Below are 22180 nucleotides of genomic sequence, written 5' to 3' on the forward strand. Positions count from 1 at the left end.
CTTTGTCCCTGACGGAGGCTAAAAGGTCACAGCGTGTGGCTGAACTTCCTGTTTACATACAGCAGGGAGACGACGATTGGTTCAGCTTATGACAAACAGTGTTGTGCTGTGTCCCAATGAAATGAATCCCTTCCACCAGCATGTCCCACCCCCTTGTTGCATCACGTTAATCACTCATGGCTCACTGCACAACTGGAACAAGCACAGAGTGAGGGATGGAGGGGAGATGGAGGCTTGATGCGAGACGGAGGTGACGAAGGCAGATGGAAGCAAAAATTAAAGAGGCCAGGGGGGGGGGGGGGGGGGCAGACGGGAGACTAGAGGGAAAAATGAAAGGAAACTAATAAGGATATGATGGCAAAAATGACATTGTTTTTAACAAAAATGATCAAATAAAGAGATGGTATAAAGATAACAACTAGGGGAGGAAGAGAGGGAAGTGATTTAACCAGCTTCACAAGCTTTCTGGATGTTGGATCACTGATGAAGGCATTAACACAAGCACACAGATCAGTATAAGTCCTCCTCGGCTGTATCATAATACCCACTTGCCTTACTGTCTTGGAATTATTGAACTATCTGCATTTATGTTCAAAAATCCTTAAACCACACGAGGCTGCACAAGCAATTTCCCACAAAATCTAAGACAGATGAGCACATCTCCCTGTTATCAGGAGGATAACATGTCTTTATGGACATGTTATCATCATTTGATCCCCAAATCTGACCGACCAGTCCAAAATTGTTCTTGTCCTTAGGTATAGGATTTCTGCTTTACTGATTTGTCACTCTCTGACCAGGTGTCTCTTCTCTCTTCCTTTTTGCTGGTCACAGAGACGTAGCCCGGTAAGTGTCCTTTTCTTTCCGGCTTCAGGCTAAAAAATGTGTCACATGCTTCTTGTACCCTTTTGCTCTTCACCTTGTCCTCCGGAGTCGGTTGAATAAGACAGAAAATGCGTAGGTGGGTTCATTGGCTGAGGCGACGGGTCAAAACTGTTTGCTAATTTGTTTTGGCATTAATATTTAAACATATAAATATATAATATTATTTCCCAGATTCTCCAGATCGCTAGTGTGCTTGTTTTTCATCTTGAATGGCTTCATGCTTGGTCTCTGTAGTGGGAGAACATTTGCACTTTTGACAGCTGGACCCTTTGATGTCTTACTTCAGTCACTCCCCATCGTCGTGTGTTCTCATCTCAACTGCTACCGTCTCCTCCCCTCTCGCTCTCCTTCCTTCCTTCCCTCTCTCTCTCCTTCTTTCCTTCCTTCCCTCTCTCTCTCCTTTCGTCCTTCCTTCCTTCCCTTTCTCTCTCCACATCTGTCCTCTGCCTTTCTTGGCCTCTTGTGTCCCTCATATGGTGAATTCATACAAATGCTCACATAGACACGGGTGTCAAAGCTGGAGAGGCAATATTATTTTGCTGTTGCCCCTTCAACAACAAAACTCATTCCTCTTTTAACTTTATCAAACCTTCTCTAGTACCAGGGCTAGGCTGCTCTCAAAAGCATGTTTTGAAAGCTTTCCAATATTTTTTGGGGGGCTTTGACACCTCAAACCACTGCTCAGAGCACAGTGAGGTTGATGAAGAAGCAGTTGGCATTTTCTAAAGTGACACTAACAATGTTATTGACTTTTGGAGTTATTTATTGGAGTTTCTTTAATTTAAACTGTATCCCTAACGATAGATATTTTGCTGTTCCATATGCACACAGGTCATTTGTTAGAACCAAAACTGAACGTGCAGTGTTAAGTGGCTCGCTTACAAAGAAATGCTGTTTACATGGCACTGCAAAAAGTATTTCCATTTGGGGGTTTGTGTCCAGCCTGTGACCTTTGCTGAAACTCATTCCCAATCCCTCTCCCCTCATTTCCTCTCGTGTCTCTTCTGTCTGCTGTCTAATGAAGGCAAACTTCTTCTGTAGTGTGTTAGTAATGCCTACTCCGGTGTAGCTTGTAGCTGGGCAGGCTGGTCCACGGGTCTCCTCAGATTAAGTCAACCTGAGGCTGAAGTTCATCCTCTGACCTTCACTACATCAGTGTTCTGTTTAAACCACTTTGCTGTTTGTACTCAAAGAAATGGTTGATTTTCTTGGACTGCCAATACTTTTACATCTCACGGTTTTCTGTGTATTTGCTTCTGTTTTATAGACAAATGTTAAAGGGATTGATGCAACATTTGACTTGTTAGTGACTCTTTGCTGTTTTGTGTCTTTGTGTTTTTACATTTTACTGTCATTTCTTTGTGTCACAGGGTTTGAAAAGGAACACATCCAGTGAGTATCATTCTTGGGCCAGTTTTTAATAATTGTGAATTGAATGTGATGCAAGACACACAAATGATAAACTGATTCAATCATGCTTCCAGGTGAGGAGATTGCCAGACCGAGACGTGTCGTCCCTACTTTACCCACAGTGGCCCCCACACCAGCTCCAGCACCACTGCCCCCCAGGTATGCGCCTCGCGGTTCCCTGACAAGGGACAGGCTTAATGTTAAGGTGCTATGTGTATCACTGCTGAACCCCTGTCTTATGACATTGTGCTGCTTATGCTGTATTTTAAGTCTTAAAATGCAATCATTTATTGATGTTAAAATGTTACTTGTAGCTCAATATGTAATCAGAAATTGTAAGATAGTTAGTCTAAAGTGTCGTATTTTGAGGTAATCACCTTTTACACTGTGTGAAGTTTTCAAATGTCACCATTAAGCCTCATTGGGCCTTTTTGAGGGTTTTGTCAGTCCATCAAACAAATGATACATTCTGTTATGGTCGGATAGGCCTGGCTTTTAAGTCTCATCAATCCCTCACTTAAAATGCATTCTACCTGTTGCATGATGGGATGATAGAATCTATACCTGATATATGACGTTTCCTGAAATGTCCTTCTGTAACTGTTGTGTCACTCAACGTCTTCTCTAATATTGACCTTTTTGTCTGTTGCAGCAGTCAACAAACAGTCTCTGAAGACACCACAGACTTATTTGGGCCTCCTTTGGAAACAGCCTTCGGAGAACCGAAAACGGAAGGTAATCCTCCTCCCTGTGTCTTTGTCACTCTGTGTTTCTGTCTCTTTATGCGTCTCTGTGTATGTCTTTGCGTCTGTTGTTAGAATATGTTTGTGTTCACGGTTGTTACCAGTGTGGTTGTTTTGTCAAACAATGACAGTGACGCAATGGAAAAGGCTTTCTGAACTAACACTTATTGTCTCTTTAAGGCTGCCAGCTAAGATGTGCTTGGCTGTCATTGCAGATACCCTCTCTCTCTCTCCTCCTCCCCCCTCTCACCTATTTCTCTAACATCATTGTTCTTCCCTCAGGCTCACTGTGCAGTTGTGGATTCACTCCATCTGTCTTTGCAAAGGTCAAAGTTGAAATTGATCATGTGCACTGTGCAGCTTGTTAATATGCAGACTCTGCTGTCACCCGCTCTCAGCCAATCCAGTAGGATTTAGTGGTACAGGCTGTGAGAGAGCTCCTAGCTGTTACGCAACTGCCATGTCAGGCATAACTAACATCAACTCGACACAAATTCCCCTTTATACATTCATTCAGACATATAAAATGGCTCTGTGTGTGACAACTGGTAACTTTGTTACTCATCTTGGTTTTATCTTCACAAGATCATAAAGAGATCATTTGTATTGCAATCAGTTGCCAGCTTATTAGGAACATGCAGGTAAAACTTTATTTAATTTAATACAATGGCTCTGCAATAGGATAAAGTTCAGTTTTTGTTGAAACTGTTTTAGAGAGATTTTGATTGAACTATATGGTCATTTTGAAGGATGTAGTTTGAAGGTAGCATTTACAGCAGGCCTGTTGTTTTAGACCGCTGAAGCTGTACGTCGGTGTACCAAATAGACTTACACCAAATGCTTTTCTAAGAACCAAAGGATCAGAAACCTTCAAATGTTTTGGCTCTAATGCACCTGACTTGGCGTGTTCTGTCCCCTCCTGAACTTAGTGGGTCTATCTGAGTCCGATCCTTGGGGGGCTCCTCTGTCAGAGCCTGAATCCTCTTTGACAAGATCCTTCCCCACAGGAAGTAAGTTTTGTGCATATTGTGCCGCACTTCTTCTTCTCCTTGGAATGACTGCACAGAATCCATCAGCCCACCTCATGAACCTCATCATCATCATCCGACTAACAAACAGACCTGCAAACTGACCTGATCAAACACGTGTGTGTCAATAGCACTCTGCTTCTCATTACAAACAGCCAGCTGTATCCTGTTTCATGTCATCAGCCATTTCACACCCAAATGGTTTAATGTTGGTTGTGGTTTATTTTGGGAGAGTTCAGGACCTGTCTCCCATTCTGCACCAACGCATCCTTCCTCGCATCCTCCTTGCATCTGGAATGGTGGTGACTGAATGTGCTTTGCTGCATGGTGGATGATTTGTGGGACTATCCCTTCTCCTCAAGTTGTTGTTGTTGTTGTTGTTGTTGTTGTTGTTTTTGGGTTTGGCAGGTGTGGTAAAATCTGTCATGTTTTGATCCAAACTTTCAATGCTTTTGTTGCAAGAATGTGTGTTTTAGGCTAATCTATGGAACAATACTTTTTAATCCACAAAAATCAGCACAGCAAATAATCTCCTGTTTTATAGGACTATTCATTGTTGCACTTGTAATTTTATTGCAGCTCCACCTCCACTTCCACCCAAGAATGTCCCGACCTCTCCCCTGTCGACTGGCCCTCCCTCTGAAGATGGCGCTGGTAAGAGCTCTTCTCATCTATTTCTGCCTTCTGTTATGTCCTCAGGATAAAACCTTTACTTTTGATCTCAGCAGCGCCTTTATCTCGAACTTTCTGGCTCTATCTCTGTCAGTCTTTCTGTCAGTCATGTTTTATCTCTGTGTGTAAACTCACTGAGCACCTCTTCAAACTGCCTTTGGTTGATTACTGGTTGTCTGTGTTTCAGAAGTGTCAACAGAAGCAGACAATTCCACCAGGAAGCCCTCAATAGCTGACTTGGACAACATTTTTGGACCAGAACAGCCTCCCCCTGCTGGCGAGGATACGGGTGACACATGGGTCTGCTTCAGTGCAGAATCTTCTGACCAGCCACCTCTACCAGAGGAACCAGCACCTCCCCTACCAGGCTCCCCTCCTCCACCTGAATCTCCTGCCCCACCCTTACCTATATCACCACCTCCTCCAGAAGACCCTGCACCACCTCTCCCTACATCCCCTCCCCCAAAAGAAGAACCTGTGCCCCCTCTCCCAACCTCCCCGTCTTCCTCAGAGGAGCCCACTGCACCTCCCGCCCCCTCATATCCTCCGACCCCAGAGGTCCGAAATCCTCTCACGCTCTCCACCTCACCACCCCCTGCACCTCCAAAGGAGCTTGCGTCTCCTCCCACTTCTTCTCCCCCTCCTCTTGACTCCCCCTCCAGCGTCCCACCAGCCCCTGCTCCAAAAGCAAGCACCCCTCCTGCTGATGGACCTGCAACATGCTCCATCCCACCGCCTCTTGTCCTGTCTCAAGAGGAGCAGCCCAAGAACACAGACTTCCCCCAATCCAAAGAGGACGGAAGTGAAACTGTCACCTCGCCCAACGATGCCAGCCAGGGGAGCCGGAGTACGCCTCCCCCACCTCCTCCCCCTACATATCGGGCGGTGGTGTCGTCACCGGGTCCCACATCTGGAGCTGGTGGCTCAAATAGTGGTGAGTAGTAGTCCATGTAACTAGAACATCGTCTGTAGAGGACAGGTGTATTTTAGAGCTTGGATTGATTGTCACACTAACACAAATGTAATTATGAAAGCAAATGTCCTGGTCTTCACAGCAGCCAGGTGACTATTCATATCAATAGCATTAGCACCAATGCAGTTAGGTAAGGATTGTTGTGACGGGAGTTGAGAAGGGATTGTACACCACCAATGCGCCATGTTTACATTTCCTTTCAGTGCATTGCACCCGTTTTGTTGTTAAACTTACACACCGTGAATCGCAAATCTACATTTTTATTGATCCCTGGAAAAAGAGGTCATGTTTTGGCCCAGTTAGACGTACACCACCATTCTGCTGCAGACTTGTTATGTTAGCACAGGTTGTTGTTCTGACTGACTTGTATTTAGACTTCACTCTTGTAGAACTTATTCATTTTTATTGCACATACAGTGTCTTCTGTAGGAGTTATCAACCAGTCCTGTCTGATGGATTCATTTTAAAATTATGAACATTTCAACTGTCCAATATGCAGCAGAAAAAGAAATCTTCTGGAAAAATGGTATAAACCACGGATCGAAACAGACCATCTATGTGAATAAATAGTCTAAATACAAGGGAAAACACTACTAGGCTAGTAGTTCACAAAAGAAAGTGTGTGACCAATAGCTGAGCACATACTGTAACAAGCCAATGATGTTTTGAAATAGTTTTGGTGGTTGCAGCTTTGGGAAAATCCTAAACGCTCTAGGCAAGCATATTTCCTATTTTTGTTATGTAAATATATTTTCATGCAAACAATGTGTCTGTCCATCCTGCATCTATTCTGCATTTATACTGTAGCTGTTTCCACACGATTCAGCATCTTAAAAGAAAGTTTTGTTATGTAATCTCCACCTGTAACTGCGCTGCTCTACAGGTTCCTCCTCTCCGGTGCGACCTGCCACTCCTTCGTCAGTCCAGCCCACCCCACCACCACCTCCACCCCGCCCCCCTTCACGGCCTAAACTTCCTCCAGGGAAACCAGCTGTAGGAGATCCAGTGAGTGTTACAGTTTATTAGATTTTCACTACCAATCCAGATGGTTGTGTTATGATTTACCAATATTGTTCAATATAAGTTCTGGTCAGTTAATACTTGCGGTCTTTGGCTCACAGCATCCTTGCATGGACTAGCAGTGAACCTCCATTGCAAAGCCAACAGAGCCAAACACAACTGTACAACTTGTTTATGGTAAAATTAACTTTGACAAAGGTTTTTCAGGTATAACAAAGTTCCAACAGTCGGAGCTTAATCTGATTACTTTAAATAACTTTTGATGGTTAAATATCTTTACCAGAAACAAAAGCAATGGTGTAACATGTAAAAACCTTGAATCTAAGAATGTCTTTTTCCTTTTTTCACTCTTATCCAATTTTCCTAATCCTAAAAAAATCGTATCTGTTCAGAATCGTCCGTTCAGCCCGCCGGTCCACTCTGCTAGCCCGCCTCCCATCGCCCCGTTGGCGCGGGCCGAGAGCACCTCCTCCATCTCCTCCACCAACTCCCTGAGTGCCGCCACCACCCCCACCGTCAATAAGGAGCTCTCCGTGTCCGTGTCAGGTGTGTGATTCCCTCAACCGTCACTGAGCTGTGCGGCCTGTCCTCTGACGGCTGTGCTCACAGAGGCTAGTAGTGTTAGCTGAATTTAACTTTTCTATGTCTCTTATTAAAAGTTCGTTATTGATTTTATGCACTGGCCCTGTCCTTCCTTGCGCTCAGAGTTTTTTTTGAATGAGTCATGCAGTTTTGTATTTATTTATTCATTTTTAAACTTTACATACATTTTATGTCTGGTGTAGGTTGACGCACACAGACAAATTTATATTTACACTCTCACACACGTCAGAATGAGTGGGGGATGAAGCAGGTTGTTAATTTTAAATCACAACCAAACCTTCCTTTCATGAATGAATACACAACAACAGTTTATAATCCTTGATCTAAGTTTTGAGTCAGTGTTGAAGGACATACAGTGCAGAGTCGTGAGTGGTTAATAGAGAACCTCAGTAGACCGTAACATGGCTGAGTCATAATAGATTTGAGAAACAAACACTCTTGAGGCAGCAGCAGTTACATAAAAACAGAATATGATCCCTGGTGTTGAGGTTTCTTTTTTTTAAACTGATTACAGGGACAGACGACTAGTTAACAGTCTCTAGATTGAGACTGTAATATATAGACCTACATTTATACATTATTTATTCATTATGGTTTTTATTGGTAGACCAAAAAGCTGATGGTCTTGACAGTATTATAAAGGTCACTGAGACTGTAATTATAAACTGACACTATTTCAGTTTCAGTGCTTTTTCATTTTGATATTTTCATCTTGTTTTTGTTTTAAAATGCTTTTGTTTTTTTTTACATAATTTAATTTAATGACACTTCCTTTCAGATTTTTACTTTCTATAATTTTTTCCTTGGTTTAATTTGCTTTCTGCTTTTCTGTTTTGCCATTTGTTTGTCTCTTTATTCGTACTTTGGCTTGTCAGAAGACGATGCTTATGTAGACAAACTGCCCACCTTTGAGAGACACTTTGATTCGTTTGCAGGTATAGTAAAGATCCCCTCAGAGAGAGGAGAGGGGACGGGTTGGGGGGACGGGTTGGGGGGGGGGGGTGATCCTGTGTCAGATCTCTATCTGTTTGATGCTCTTTACGCGGAGTGCAATTAACATAGACGGGATCCACCACTGAGTGTTTCTGTGCTTTCTCAATAATGTCAGTCAAGGTGTGCAGGTATTTTTACATTTGTGTCCCACATTCTGGCACAGTTTCATCAATCTTTTCACATCTCAAACTATGAGACATGTTAAAAGACCATCTCTTTGTCATTATCCTAATACCTATTTATTTGACTAGTCTGCTTCAGGTTTTGCTTGCAGAGTAGGGACACATTCATTTTATTCTTTTCAAATGTGGCAGCATTATTCACTAAAATAGTTATTTTTCATCACTGTTTTTGTGACTCATACCTTTCCACACATACGTATTTAATAGATTTAATAGCCTCTCTCTCTCTTCTATCTGCATTTATTCCTCTCTTTTAGTCGCTCTGTTGTATCTCTCTTGTTACCTGCAGACAAAATCTGCCAGGAAAAAAAAAGTGAAAGCAGCGGTGACACAAAAAGCTGCATCTATTGCATAACAATATTTTTGTTTTTCTACAAAAAAAAGTTTGAGTGTCTTCCCCTTTGCCCATCAGACTTTTCTCTCTGTTTTTATGACTGTGCACCAGTGGCTGTCTCGACATGTCACCATGGCAACCTTGTGTCTCTTCTCATGGCAATATATTGTGTGTGTGTGTGTGTGTGTGTGTGTGTGTGTGTGTGTGTGTGTGTGTGTGTGTGTGTGTGTGTGTGTGTGTGTGTGTGTGTGTGTGTGTGTGTGTGTGTGTGTGTGTGTGTGTGTGTGTGTGTGTGCGTGTGCAGAGTGCAGTGCAGTCCCTCCCAGATACCTTTACTCTCAGTCTGCACCACCACAGTGTGTTTGCGTGTTCAATGAGCGTGTCTGAAGAGCTCCTTATCTGTGGACCCTTGGGATCCATATTGTCATTCTCTCTCTCTCTCTCTCTCTCACTCTCTGTCTCACACACACACACACACACTCAAACGCACACTTTCACACATACTGTCAGATCGGAGCTGCTGCTCCCAGAGTGTGTTTGAAGTCTGGCATGAGAATTAGGCTGAATTAGACAAGCAGCAGCTGTTTGGTATTCATGCCGTCCTCTCTCTACCGCTGGAGTAGCACGACACAGCCTCAAGTTCAGCCAATCTCCACCTGGCCCTAAAGCCTCGGTCTTCTCCCACACTTGACCCCTGACGCCCACCTGTCACACCTGCCACTCATGCACCCTCAAGCCATAGACAATTGCAACCCCTAAACCCCGCCCTCTCCATCTGAACACCTGCCCTTTTGTTCTCTTCATGAAGCGCCGCACTGCTCTCATCGCTCCATCACCCAACAACTCTGTTAGTCCACTCACTCAACAACACACCTTCACTGCATCAAAAAAAAAAGAATACGGACAAGAACAAGCCTGCTCTGCTCTGTGTCAAACTTCAAGGCACAAATTTGACATTGGAAAAAGTGTTTTTGCTTAATTTTTTTTGTCATTTAGGAAATACCGCCATATGTAAACACGATCCCAGGTAGTGCTTGTTCTAGTCAAACTGCACCTGCATCCCTGTTCAGGGGCTGGATCCTCCAAAGTCTGATTTCATATCCTAAATACATCATGACCGGTGACAAACGCTTTGAAAGGCTCTTCCAAATGCAGCAGAGAAATGAGGCAGCCTACAATATCCTGTAATCCACTTTTTTCACTTGGGTCCTTTTAAACGAAGCAGCTTCTCCACGTGACCTCTCATCACAGCTTTAATATGTCTGTGACCTGCGGCAAGTGCAATCATTTCTCCTTCTCAAATGTTTTTGTTTAGATGTTTATTATATTCCTGAGAGGCTTAAACAATCTAGTGTTTTACAATTTAAAGAAAAGGAATCATTAGAGATTAGTAGGAAAAAAATATCATTATGTGAAGAGGAAATATGTTTTTTTATTTTCTCCTATTAAGTTATTATTATTATTAGTAAATGTATGTCTAGCTCTAGTTAGAGGGAAATGTCTTTGTAATAAACTTGCAATGAAAGTTAACCCGGACTTTCTGAAAGCACTTAGGCGAGACTGTCTTCACCTTCATAGTCTGTGTTTCGTGGGGGATCCAGCCCCTGAAATTGGGACGTAGCATCTCTCTCCCTGTGCACCACAGTCCCTCCCTCTCCCGGCTCACTGTTCTCAGTCTCATGGCTGCCCCCTGCAGGGTGTCTTTATACACGACAGTCTGCTTCCATTTGTTTTATATTTAAGTAGTGGAGGCCTGGAGGAAAATGCGAGCACAGTAAGACACTGGGAGAAAAGGACTGAAATAGATAAACGCAATATAAACAAGCTGCCACTGATGAAGAAAGTAGTGCCAGTTAAAATTGACACATTGGTGTAGAATTACCATTTTATTACGTTGCATAATAGAGAAAACACTGGCAACTACAGAACTGTCTCTTCTGCCCCCCTCAGGCTGGACTTCCTCTCTCCTTTATTGTAAATGTAGTTGCCAACATCCAGCAGTACACACCTGGCCCTCACTCCACCGGTCTTTCCTCATGCATGCAAGCAACCACAAAAAAAAACATCCACCGTGTTGTCACATGCTCTGTCTCAGCTTGTCCCTCTTTGGCCCCCGGCCTCCACCTCCACGTTTCACCCCACTGTGACGTGTGATAGACCTGCCATGTGAGACTCACGCTACTGTCCTTCTCTCCTCCCCCCCCCCCCCCCCCTCTCACCCCTCCTCACCCACTCTCCTCCCTTTCATCCCTCTTTCTCCGGACCCCACCTCCCTTCCTTCCTCCACCCCTCAACCCCACACAGAGAATGACCAGCCATCCCTTGTATGGTTTGACAGAGGGAAGTTTTATTTAACATTTGAAGGTAAGTCGTCTCTGCACCAGGGTAGCGTGCACACACTCTCTTCTGAGGCTCATTTGTGCAAGCTTTGCCCCCTTCCCCTGACCTGGCCCTTCTCTCCTTCCTCCCTTCCCTCTCCTTCCTTTTCCTCCTTTTCAATCCCTCCATCACCCTAACCCACGCCATGCTAACCCCTGGCTGAGCCCCCCCCCCCCCCATTAGCAGTCAACTATGCAGTCTCATCATATCTTCCTCTGCCTTCTCTTCCTGACATTGTTCATTCTCATTTCGTCTGCGCCGACCGCCTTCCATTCCCTGAAGATTCATCGTTCCTCCTGTACTTTACTAATCTCTTTGTCGTCACTTTTGGGCGTTTGGTTTTTGGTTTGATCTTCGGGCTCTCTGATCTTCTTCGATCTTGTCAGAATAATTCAGCTTTTACAGCATGTCTGGAATAAGCATGCACATCTCTCTCTGTCTCTCTCTACATCTACCTTACCTCTGTCTTTCCTTTCTCACCTGTGCTTATTCAATTCAAATTAAGAGTGTAACATACTATATAAATAATCATAAAAGACGGTGTTATTTGAAGTAATGTTTATATATTGGGTTTAATTATTTCACAGTCAAAGAACAGAGAGAAATGGCTATCCTCTTCACATATAACCTGCTGTTTTCATGCCACCTTACTAACACAAATATTGTTCTCATTTCAAATACCTTTAAAGTTTAATTTCATCCCACTGTGTGTAGTTCTTATATCATCCACACTTTACTGGTTAGGAAGAGTAGAGAGAAGCTGGTAGAGTCCTGGTTTGGGAGTTGAAATATGTATCTAATCCTTATCTATTGTATTGTATACTGGGTTTAAGCTAATATACGTTTATGTTTCATGTAGCCCTGCCTTTGGTAATAACAACCAGAAAAGATAGCAAATGGCAGCGAATTCAGCACATCGGATGTTTAGTTATTGACATTGGTTGAGTGTGTGTCTTGCCATGTTCAGACTATTTCAACGTGCGTTTGTATGTGTGTGTGTGTGTTGCCTCCAGGCTGCTCCAGAGGGCCCAGTCCTCTCACCATGGGGGCTCAGGACACTCTTCCTGTGGCAGCCGCGTTCACAGAGACGGTCAACGCCTTCTTTAAAGGAGCTGATCCCAGCAAGTAGGTCAACAAATAGCTTCAAATGTTCACGACATGCCCTGACATGACGTATGACAGTAAGATTCCCTCAGCTGGACCGCAATTTCCATGACTTCTTTCATGTGTGGCTGATGTGAACTCAGCTTGTACCGCATAATGCTGGAGTTAGTCATACTTTACTTCATCAACTTCCTAATTAACATTGCTAAGAAGTATTTAAACTGTTTTTTTATAAACAATTTATTTATGTATTCAATATTGAACACTTTGGAGCTCCTTATACAGTATTTCATGGCCTTGATCAACAGATGGAATTTGCTCAGTTCTCATGGAGAGTGAAGAAGAAGTATTAGTACACATTGTTATTGTATTGTCAGACATCTCTTTGTATGTAGTCACAGACGCTTCACAGGAGAAGTTATACTGTAGTTGACAAATGCATTATTGAGCACTTAAAATGCCCTTATATCTGTTTACAGCTGCATTATAGTGTGTTTTAAATGTTAGCAGCACTATTAAAAAACAATGCGGTTGCACTGGGTGTATATTTGACATATAAATGTATATTCCTTCATTATAATAAAAAGGGCCAGTATAATTTGACTGTATTTTGCATCTCTGCACTGTCGCGTCGTGTCAATCAGACTTAACTGAGCTCAGTTTTAGTGTTTACTGCCGCTTAGAGGACTGAACTAATGAGTTTATTGATTTATTTTTTAATAGTGACTAGAGTTGTTAGAATCATGATCTGCAAAGCATTGAATATATAAAGCCTGTGATGTGAACAAAATGTCAGTATGTGAAACTAATGTGGGCGTAAAGCTGTCCCATTGCGAAGTTTTCTTTTTAAGAGAGAAAATACAAAGAAGAAAAACGAGAAATTGACAAAATAAGTGTGCACTGTAGAGTTTCTGTCTCTCTAACTCACTTGTTTTCTTCCTCTTCCTCTCAGGTGTGTTGTGAAGGTCATAGGTGAGATGGTTTTGTCGTTTCCGGCGGGCATCACGCGGCACTTTGCCAATAACCCGTCCCCCGCCGTGCTAACCTTCAGCATAACCAACTACAGCCGACTGGAGCATGTGCTGCCTAACCCCCAGCTCCTCTGCTGGTAATGACACCACCGTGAACTCACCACCTCACTCTCAAAACAAATAACAAATGTACTGTTTATTCACCGCAGGCAGTGAAGAGGTGAAAAGATGTTCTCACTGGCTCCACCTTACATGCCTAGTTCAACTCTGAACGCTTTATTGTCTTGTTTGTTATGAATGTTTATAATTTAACTAAATTTCATTCAAACCAAATCAAACACTCACTGTGCATATATTTGTATCGATAACAATTTCACCTAAACAGCATATTGCATCATGCAATCAAAATGAGTCACCTTCTTGTGTAAAGATGAGTTAATGCGAACTCCTAATCAACTTTGTTTGTTTTCAATTCATCGTTTGTTTTTCCTTATAATAACATTTGTTTACACACAACAAATGCTACTTATCACACTTTCTGTATTTTAAAGTAACAGAGCAAACGTGATTTCTATATCACAGTTCACACATAAGGAAAATGTAATGTGTTTTATAAAGATAATGTAATATATATATACAACAGAATGACCTGATTAACATCACGATTAACATGATCTGAAAGAAACATTAAAAGGTAAAATGTTTAAAATGCACAAAGTGGCATGAAAACAAAGTGAAACTTTAAACGTATAGTTCATTTCTCACTAAAAACTAACAAAGTCAAGATGCACATATTTGGGATTGTGACTTAAACTGGTTAAACTATCTGAGATATGGCTCGTAAAACATTCATGATCTCATATGGAAAAGTTTGGTTGATGGTGAGGATGAGCAAACTTCAGATCATCTCAGACAATGCTGACAGCCTATTGAGTCATCATGAGGTCATCTGAGTGTTCGGGCCAACTGCTCTGAACAGAGGTCTGCCTTTTTTGTTGTTTATTGTCTTTTGTTTTAATATTTTGATTAATGTTTGCAAAATACTCCAAAAACACTTACTTCCCAGACAGACCCATACGAACGTATTTAAATGTTAATAAGCAAATCAGAAATCACTCAATAGCACTAAACGTGCATTGCCTCACGGCTGTTACATATGATTCATTACTAAATTAAATTCATAGAATATCTTCCTTTTAAAATAACAGATGATAACTTCTGCAAGAAGTCTTTTATTCAATCATTTTCTTAAACCCAGCATAGTTCACATCTGTAAAATCAGTGTAAAGCCCGACCTCTTGTGGCTCACTGTGAAATGAAAATGCTGTTTGTTTTCCTGGTCAAACATTTCTTTAAAGCTGAGACGCTGGATGCAGCACTCTAATTTTACAAAATAAGAAACATCAGATTCCTCAGGTAATCATGTATTCGCCAGATATCACATATAAAATGTCATATTTCGATCATGCTTTTCTACCAGCGACACCACCACACAGGCCAAGGCAGATGCCAAGGACTTCTGGGTGAACATGCCAAACCTGATATCCCATTTAAAGAAGGTGGCAGAGCAGAAGCCTCAGGCGACTTACTACAACGTGGACATGCTCAAGTACCAGGTGAGCTCGACCCCCCCTGGGGAGTTATAACCTGACATCACTAAGCAAAGAGATACACAGCCGCTTTGACACACATGTTTGTTTGGGGAGGTGCTTATATAGATTGCAGGAGTAACGTTTTCCTGTGCGTGTGTAGGTATCGACGGAGGGGCTTCAGTCGATTCCGTTGAATCTAGCGGTGAGCTGGAGATGTGAGCCCACCAGCACTGACCTGAGGATAGACTACAAATACAACGGGGAGGCCATGACGACGCCGATGGCCCTCAACAACGTCCAGTTCCTCGTCCCGGTCGATGGAGGGGTTTCAAAACTACAGGCTGTCTTACCTCCTGCTGCATGGTACAGCCTAAACTTTGTTATAGTGCTAAGTACCATTTAGATTACTAGGCAGTATACACTATGTCATGTATACTACTATACAACATATGTTAAATATATATATTAAGAATTACAGAAAGAATTATTCCAGGTCGGGACTCCACTTACCTTAATGTTGGTTTTGCTGACTACACGATGGCAACGCTTTTGTACATTATCACAACCGTACCAATGATTAGTGTAAAGTACACTTTGTTCCGTAACAAAGGATTTACTGTATATATTTGTATATAGTATCTGCACAAAGGTTTTGACTTTAGGATGGTTTGACTTTGTCTTTCAATTGGTCACTTAGTCTTAAGAAGCTCCCTTAATGCACGTGTCTGTCCTCTTGTAATCAACAGGAATGCGGAGCACCAACGAATCCTTTGGAAGATTCCTGATATCTCACAGAAATCTGAAAACGGAGGTACGTACAGAATGATAAAGGTAACGTATGCTGTTTAGTGGTATTGATATTCTTTAGAGAGCAGCCTGTGGCTAATCATTAGTTCTTTAAGATCTTTTAGTTTTATATTCAGATACTCGTATTCTATCAGCCTGGAAGAGTTTTAATTAGTTTTCAGAGTTTGTGTTTAAAATGTATGCGTAGCCCCGGTAAAAAGAAAAACACCCACAGCCTACAAACATTGCTCTGATCTTACTTGAGTTGTGACAGAGTTTCTGAAGGCATGTGGTTTTAAACACTGAACCTGCACCAGGAGTACAGGTCCTCAGGAAAATGTGGGGTCCTAAGTGGTTGTCAGCTTTGTCTGAAGTAAACAATGCCCACTATAATGCTGTTTTCAGTGTGATGTCACGCTGCAGTTTGGCTGTTTCCAGAGCTTCTCTTATTCTCTAATGATAAAAGAAATCAGTGTCAGACGTCATCTGATGTACTCTAAATCGTCTGTTGCTTGTTTTATATGTTACAAAGTAGAAAGCCCCAAGGGCTCACCTGCTCTCCAGAAGAAAGACACTAAACTAGATTATGTATTTACGTACAAAATGGAAAATGTAGCCAGGCTAAAACATGATCAGTTTAGCTTGGCTCCTTTTAGACATGTCTTTAAATGTAACTCTGTATCTGTCTACTGGCCTCTGACCAAAGAAATCTCATATGATTAGTAATTTCCTGTCAAATGAGTCTCATTCCGTGCTTTCTTGAAATCTGTATCCAGAAAACATTTTTGGAATTGGCATTAAAAGGTTGGACACAGCAACATCTGTCGTCATCTACAGCTGCTTACTGCATTTTTCATTTTGTTAAATCAGAACCAACACATCAATCTTTTCAAAAGCTGTTTACACTTGAATCATTGAACCCGATACCCTCGTGCACTTCACTGTATGAAATGTTGGGAATTAGACCATTTTTCCTTCACCCTGAAATCATTCCTAGTGGCCAGCAGACATCTTTCTAAAGTCACCGTCTTCCCTCAGGTGTGGGGTCGTTGTTAGCACGCTTTCAGCTAACAGAAGGCCCAAGTAAACCGGCGGCACTTGCGGTGCAGTTCACCAGCGAGGGCAGCACCCTGTCGGGCTGTGACATTGAGCTGGCCGGGCCAGGATACCGCTTCTCTCTCGTCAAGAAGAGGTTTGCCGCAGGTCAGTTTAGTGTTTTAGTAACAACATATGGAAACCAAATGTTATCAATGTCACTAGTGTCAAATGATAACTCGACTCATCCAGTACATCAAACCTTTCTAAAGCTACACTGATGTTTGATTTTTTTGTTTTTGTTTCCCTTATTCAAGTAAAGTCATTTATTTACCACATAAAAAAGTCATGATCATCATCATTGTTTGATTAGATCAGTTAGTCAGTTTCCTTTGTTTAACATTTTATTGATTTGTATTCATACTTTAAGATATGTGTATTATTGTGGATCAAGATATAATATACTTTCTGTCAGGGTGGACAATACAAACTTTTTTGATGGTAATATTTGCTAATAAATCTTGTTTTTTTCTAAGTGGTCATTTAATTGGAAGTCTGTCAACCGCTGTATGAAATTTAAGATTCCTTTTGTATTAAACTCTAATTGCTGCAGATTGATAATGAAAATAAATATCACGTATCAGCGTTTTAAATAAAATAATAATGTATAAATAATAATCTTTTAAGTGACAGTCTTATGGTCAGTGCAGCCAAAAAGGATGTTTCTGATTTCAGTCTTCTGCACTTCTTAGTTTAATGTATTATGTTCATTTTCATGACCTCCATTACGATGTAATCATGCAGTGTGTACTGAAGTCAACAATAGATCTATTAAATGATTGAAACATGACACATAAACATTTGGTGATGCTTTTCAGGAAAATACCTGGCCGACAACTAACCCATGCTACTGAGAACATGTTGAACAAAACAATCGCAGTGGACTGAGGTTGACACAGAGGACAGAGGACATACCGACGCCAGACAGCCGACTTTCCATTAACCTTTTCTGAACCCTCACGACGGGTCCGCAGCCTACCCAGCAGTATTGTATAACTTGCATATAGCATCGTGGAAACTGTTTTAGGTCATGTAATTATGGTATTTGTATTCATTTCATAACATCTGTATTGCTGCAGTTAGACACCTGGGTTATTCCACCCTCTGAAGTCTGTGCCTCTGTCTCCATCCCCCCCTCTGGTCAATGTGTGGTGGTGTTGTTTAAAAGTTTCACTGCAGCTGCCTGACATAAGACATGGACAGAAAGAGTTTATCGGACAGATTTTTAACTCTGGATAACGGGCTGTTTGAGATTTAGCTGTAAAAATACCCATGAATAAAATCTTTGCGGTCAGACGCGCACCGTAGCCTCTGACACAAAGTGTTTAGGTTGAAGCAGGGCCTAGGATAATACATCGTAAGTTGTACACCTTTATTAGCAGATGGAACAATCAGCTCTTAGAATAATTCTTCTGTCAGAGTCTGAGCTCAAAGCCTGAGACAGCAGTCCCAACGGTCTCGCACTGACGGTGGCCGATTGCGTGTCTTTTGCCATAAAATAAATGCATTTACTGATGCATTTCGACCCGTGTTGTCACAAGCAGTTAAAAGGAAGATGATGTTTCTTGTTGGTGCTTAAAAACACAAGACGAAGAAGAAAAAAAACCTATATAATCATGCGTCGCCTACTGGTACTACAGGGTCACATGACTTTGGATCGCATCCTTTTTAATGTAAATGCACTGATCAGTCAATCAAACTGTTCATTTTGTTTTCAGACATGGAGAGGGTTTTTAGCTAGTTAGGCAGCTGCAATGATAAATCAATTTACTGGTTGCAAAATACGAACATCTGTTTTCCTGTCAGAACAAAAGAAGTGTACAAAGTGTCATTTTAAATCAATGATATATATCTTAAAGGGCGTTTGGTGTTTTCCTCGTATTGTCAGATAGCCTTTCTGTTGTCCCCTGGACAGCAGTAATAGACTCCAGAGTACATGACAGCATTCTATTTTTATTTATTGAGGACGATGATTTGTTGTATAAAACGTGATTCTGTATATGAATAGAGTTTGAATGGTATCACACAACTCAGAACCCCTAAAGGTATAAATATTTGAAATCTCTCTCTTTTTTGTTATTTGTGTAGTTGGGTCACCTGTGTACAGTATAAGGTATAATTTTTGAATTTATTTCAGATATAATTTTTTAACTAACTTTAAGATTTCAGATGTATATGGGTGAGGGGGGGGGGGGGGTAATTTAAAGAAAAAGATAAATATCTTCCTGGATGCTGTGTTATGCTTTGTGAAAGCAGTGTTAATGTAGAGTTAGTTATACCATGGGCGAGGTTCACACTTTTAAGAGTCAGTTTGACATTTTCTTTTCTTTTTTCAAGAGTTAATTCCACTCATATATGTCTGTTCGACATGAGGTGGGAGCCAGAAGTCGGTTATCTTGGCATAAACACTGGAAACAGCTAGCCTGGTTTTATTGTGGGTTATCAAGATGCAACATGATTCATTTCTGACTTTGGCGATTCCTGCACATTTCCTGTAGCGCCGCCATCAGATCACATATTTAGAGTATTTGGGATAATGGACTACCTGCAAAACTAATGGCATTTCCATCAGCCTCAGCTGTACTTTATTTTTTGTTACTAGTTTGCAAATGTCAGCTTGCTAACATGCTAAACTAAGATGATGAACATTGTACATGTTATACCTGCTAAACATCAGCATGTTAGCATTATAATTGAGAGAAGGAGAAAGTTAGCATTAAGCTCAAAGCACTGCTGTGCCCAAGAGCTGCTAGCGTGCCTGAAGACTTGTCTTGTTCACCTTTGGACAGAGCCAGGCAAACAGTGTCCAGTCTTAATGCTAAGCTAAGCTAACCATCTTGTGACTCCAGCTTATCATTTAACATACTCGGCAAGATAGTGCATCAGCGTATTTCCCAAATTGTTTAACCTTTCCTTTTAATAAGGTCAAGACAATGACTACAAAAGCAATCAGTTTTCCTCAACAGCAGACATGACGTTTGTGGTACCAGTACTGGAACAGGATTCGTTTACTGGGACCAGCTTGTTTATTTTTTTATTATTCAAACCTCATCAAAAAACACTTGTATTAATACAACATTCTCATTTCCCACATCTACCTGCCCAGTTATTCCTCAACTTGGACCACATGTCTGACCTGTTTCCCTTCACCTCAGTGGTACCTAAACTATTACATCATGAGCACACCCCTGATCATCCAACCAACGCTTGAATCCATGGCTTTATTTTGCATAATTGTAATGGTCTCTGTGAGATGACATGAGTTGAATGAGGTTGTGGAGCGAGGTTAAGTTGACCAAAATGCTTTTCTTTTTCTTTTTGTATTTTATGTGTGTGTACCCCGGACAGTCAGTCCTCTGTTAATTAAGGAGAATAAGCTGAATATTTTTTAAACTGATAAAAAATGAAAAAATATATTGTTTAATGTGTAATAAACACTGTGCTGATGATGTTGAACTTCCTAAATGCTCTGACACTCAACACGAAGAACAAAAAAGTGTGTGTGAAGTGTAGCCGAAGATCTCCGTACTGTACTGTACTGTATGTCGGCATTCTGCTAAATGCAGCCAATCATGGTCCTTTCAGAGCCGTCGTAGAAGCATTTGAGGCTGAATTTGGGACGAGAGGACTATTAGCAACATGTCAATACTATTTTAAATGATAGAGTACTTTTAATCGGGCGTAGTTCTAAACATCAGATATGTCTTGTTTTAGTTCAGATTTATTCCTGTGCAGACTTAAGTCTAAAAGAGCACTGTGGATTTCTCTGAGGTTGCATTTAATTTATCAATGCAAGGTGATAATGATTGGTGCCATTTAGCTCCCACATTACTTTGGTAACAGTTTTCTCTCAGTCATTTCAGTCCATATGGCTGAGTGGATGGATCAACATGCCTGACAGGAAGCTGTAACTTGGGTGGAACTTGAAGCTATCAGTGCAACAGTCACTACAGCATTATCTACAGAGGCCCACCACACCCACCCACCGTCATGCATCTGTTTTAAATTACTACACTACAAGTAACACGACTTTCAGCTTGAAAGTCATGTTAGTTGCCAGATAGTTCTTTGCGTCATCTAGTTAAAAAATGGATAATGGAAACAAAGCTTTTACAGACCTTCATCTCTGTGGTGAATTTGTCCTGCAGTAATTCATTATTGCATGCAGAGCATGAAGTAAAAGGTGGGGCATCCATGATGATAGATAGTACTGAATTGACGTGTTGTGCTGAGTGTCAGTAACCTGTATTAATGTTGAGAAGAGAGCAGGGAGTGTGTTTATGTGTGCTATAAGCCAGAATGCTTTTTGGTTCTGTCCCGTTAACCTCAAAACACATGTGCAAGCTGTTTGTACAGTACATAACAATGTTAAGATGAACTGAGAAACTTAGTTTGCTTCTTTCCAAAACCAATAAAAGTTATAACTGGAACTATGTTTGCAGTCTTCCTTGTATTATTTCGTCTTTCTCATGAATACATACAGAAATGTAGTTCTGTATATATACATATATACATATATGTGTATATGTACTGTATGCCTATTTTAAGACCAGGCCCATCCCTTTGTTCCAGACTGAAATATTTTCACAGCTACCTGTTTGATTGACTTACATTTGTCATCACGACGCTGGTGATCTAGATCTTCACATTTGTTATTTTGTCTCAACAAATACTGGATGCATGCCAACAAAATTTGGTACACATATCATTCAATGTTTTACTCCGGTTACATTGTAATTTGTCCAAACGTTAGTTTATGAACAAATACCTGCTGAACTAATGACATACGTATCAGCCTTTGTGTCTCGTGCTAATTTCCATCGATAGAATAGAGCGTCTAAGACACCAGGATGTTAATGTTTGAGGCTTTTCTCTTACATATTGATGTTTTGATAACCTTATTGACTAAAGGTTTGCTGAAGTATTGTTCGGTATTCAGTGTCCAGGAGTGCAATTTTAAAAAGATGTCACACCTCAAAGAATGTAAGACCTGTGCAAGAACATTTATTTGACAAAAATAGCAAAACAATAAGTTAAAAACTCAAGTTTTCTATACTGCAAACACATGAAGGTAGAGAAGAACATTTTAGAAACCTGCGGATGTGGATTCTGGCTACATACAGGACACAAACCCAGGCTGAGACACAGATGTCTGAGTGGGAAATGATATAGTCCTACACCCCTCAGTAGGTTTATTTATATTATAATAGAATATATTCTTATGGTTGATCATATCGTCAGCTGGGGTTCAGAAACAGGTTTACAGATGTGGTCCACACATTCACATCTACAAACCATACAAGTTAATTAAAGTAATAATTCACAAAAATATCAACGTCGAAAGCAATTACAGACATTGTGGGTTTGAGCACACAATACAGTGATAATATGGTTTTAAGACATCAGCATT

At 41.2% G+C, this 22180-nt stretch overlaps 1 protein-coding gene across 1 annotated transcript in view; it reads left to right on the top strand.

Annotated features, from left to right (window-relative positions):
- sgip1a (SH3GL interacting endocytic adaptor 1a) overlaps window positions 1-18857 on the top strand; it is a 53621-nt gene extending 34764 nt beyond the window's left edge. The window contains exons 7-23 of the mRNA XM_079158619.1: window positions 835-846; window positions 2256-2277; window positions 2370-2454; window positions 2948-3030; window positions 3968-4048; window positions 4646-4720; window positions 4926-5672; window positions 6595-6716; window positions 7124-7277; window positions 11148-11207; window positions 12236-12347; window positions 13279-13434; window positions 14778-14913; window positions 15050-15252; window positions 15636-15700; window positions 16714-16878; window positions 17589-18857. Coding sequence (XP_079014745.1) covers window positions 835-846; window positions 2256-2277; window positions 2370-2454; window positions 2948-3030; window positions 3968-4048; window positions 4646-4720; window positions 4926-5672; window positions 6595-6716; window positions 7124-7277; window positions 11148-11207; window positions 12236-12347; window positions 13279-13434; window positions 14778-14913; window positions 15050-15252; window positions 15636-15700; window positions 16714-16878; window positions 17589-17611 — 2301 coding nt within the window. The 3' untranslated portion in view covers window positions 17612-18857. The remainder of the gene's footprint in view (window positions 1-834; window positions 847-2255; window positions 2278-2369; window positions 2455-2947; window positions 3031-3967; window positions 4049-4645; window positions 4721-4925; window positions 5673-6594; window positions 6717-7123; window positions 7278-11147; window positions 11208-12235; window positions 12348-13278; window positions 13435-14777; window positions 14914-15049; window positions 15253-15635; window positions 15701-16713; window positions 16879-17588) is intronic.
- The last annotated feature ends 3323 nt before the right edge of the window (window positions 18858-22180 follow it).

Source organism: Pholis gunnellus, assembly GCF_910591455.1.
Source record: "Pholis gunnellus genome assembly, chromosome: 4".
Lineage (NCBI taxonomy): Eukaryota > Metazoa > Chordata > Actinopteri > Perciformes > Pholidae > Pholis > Pholis gunnellus.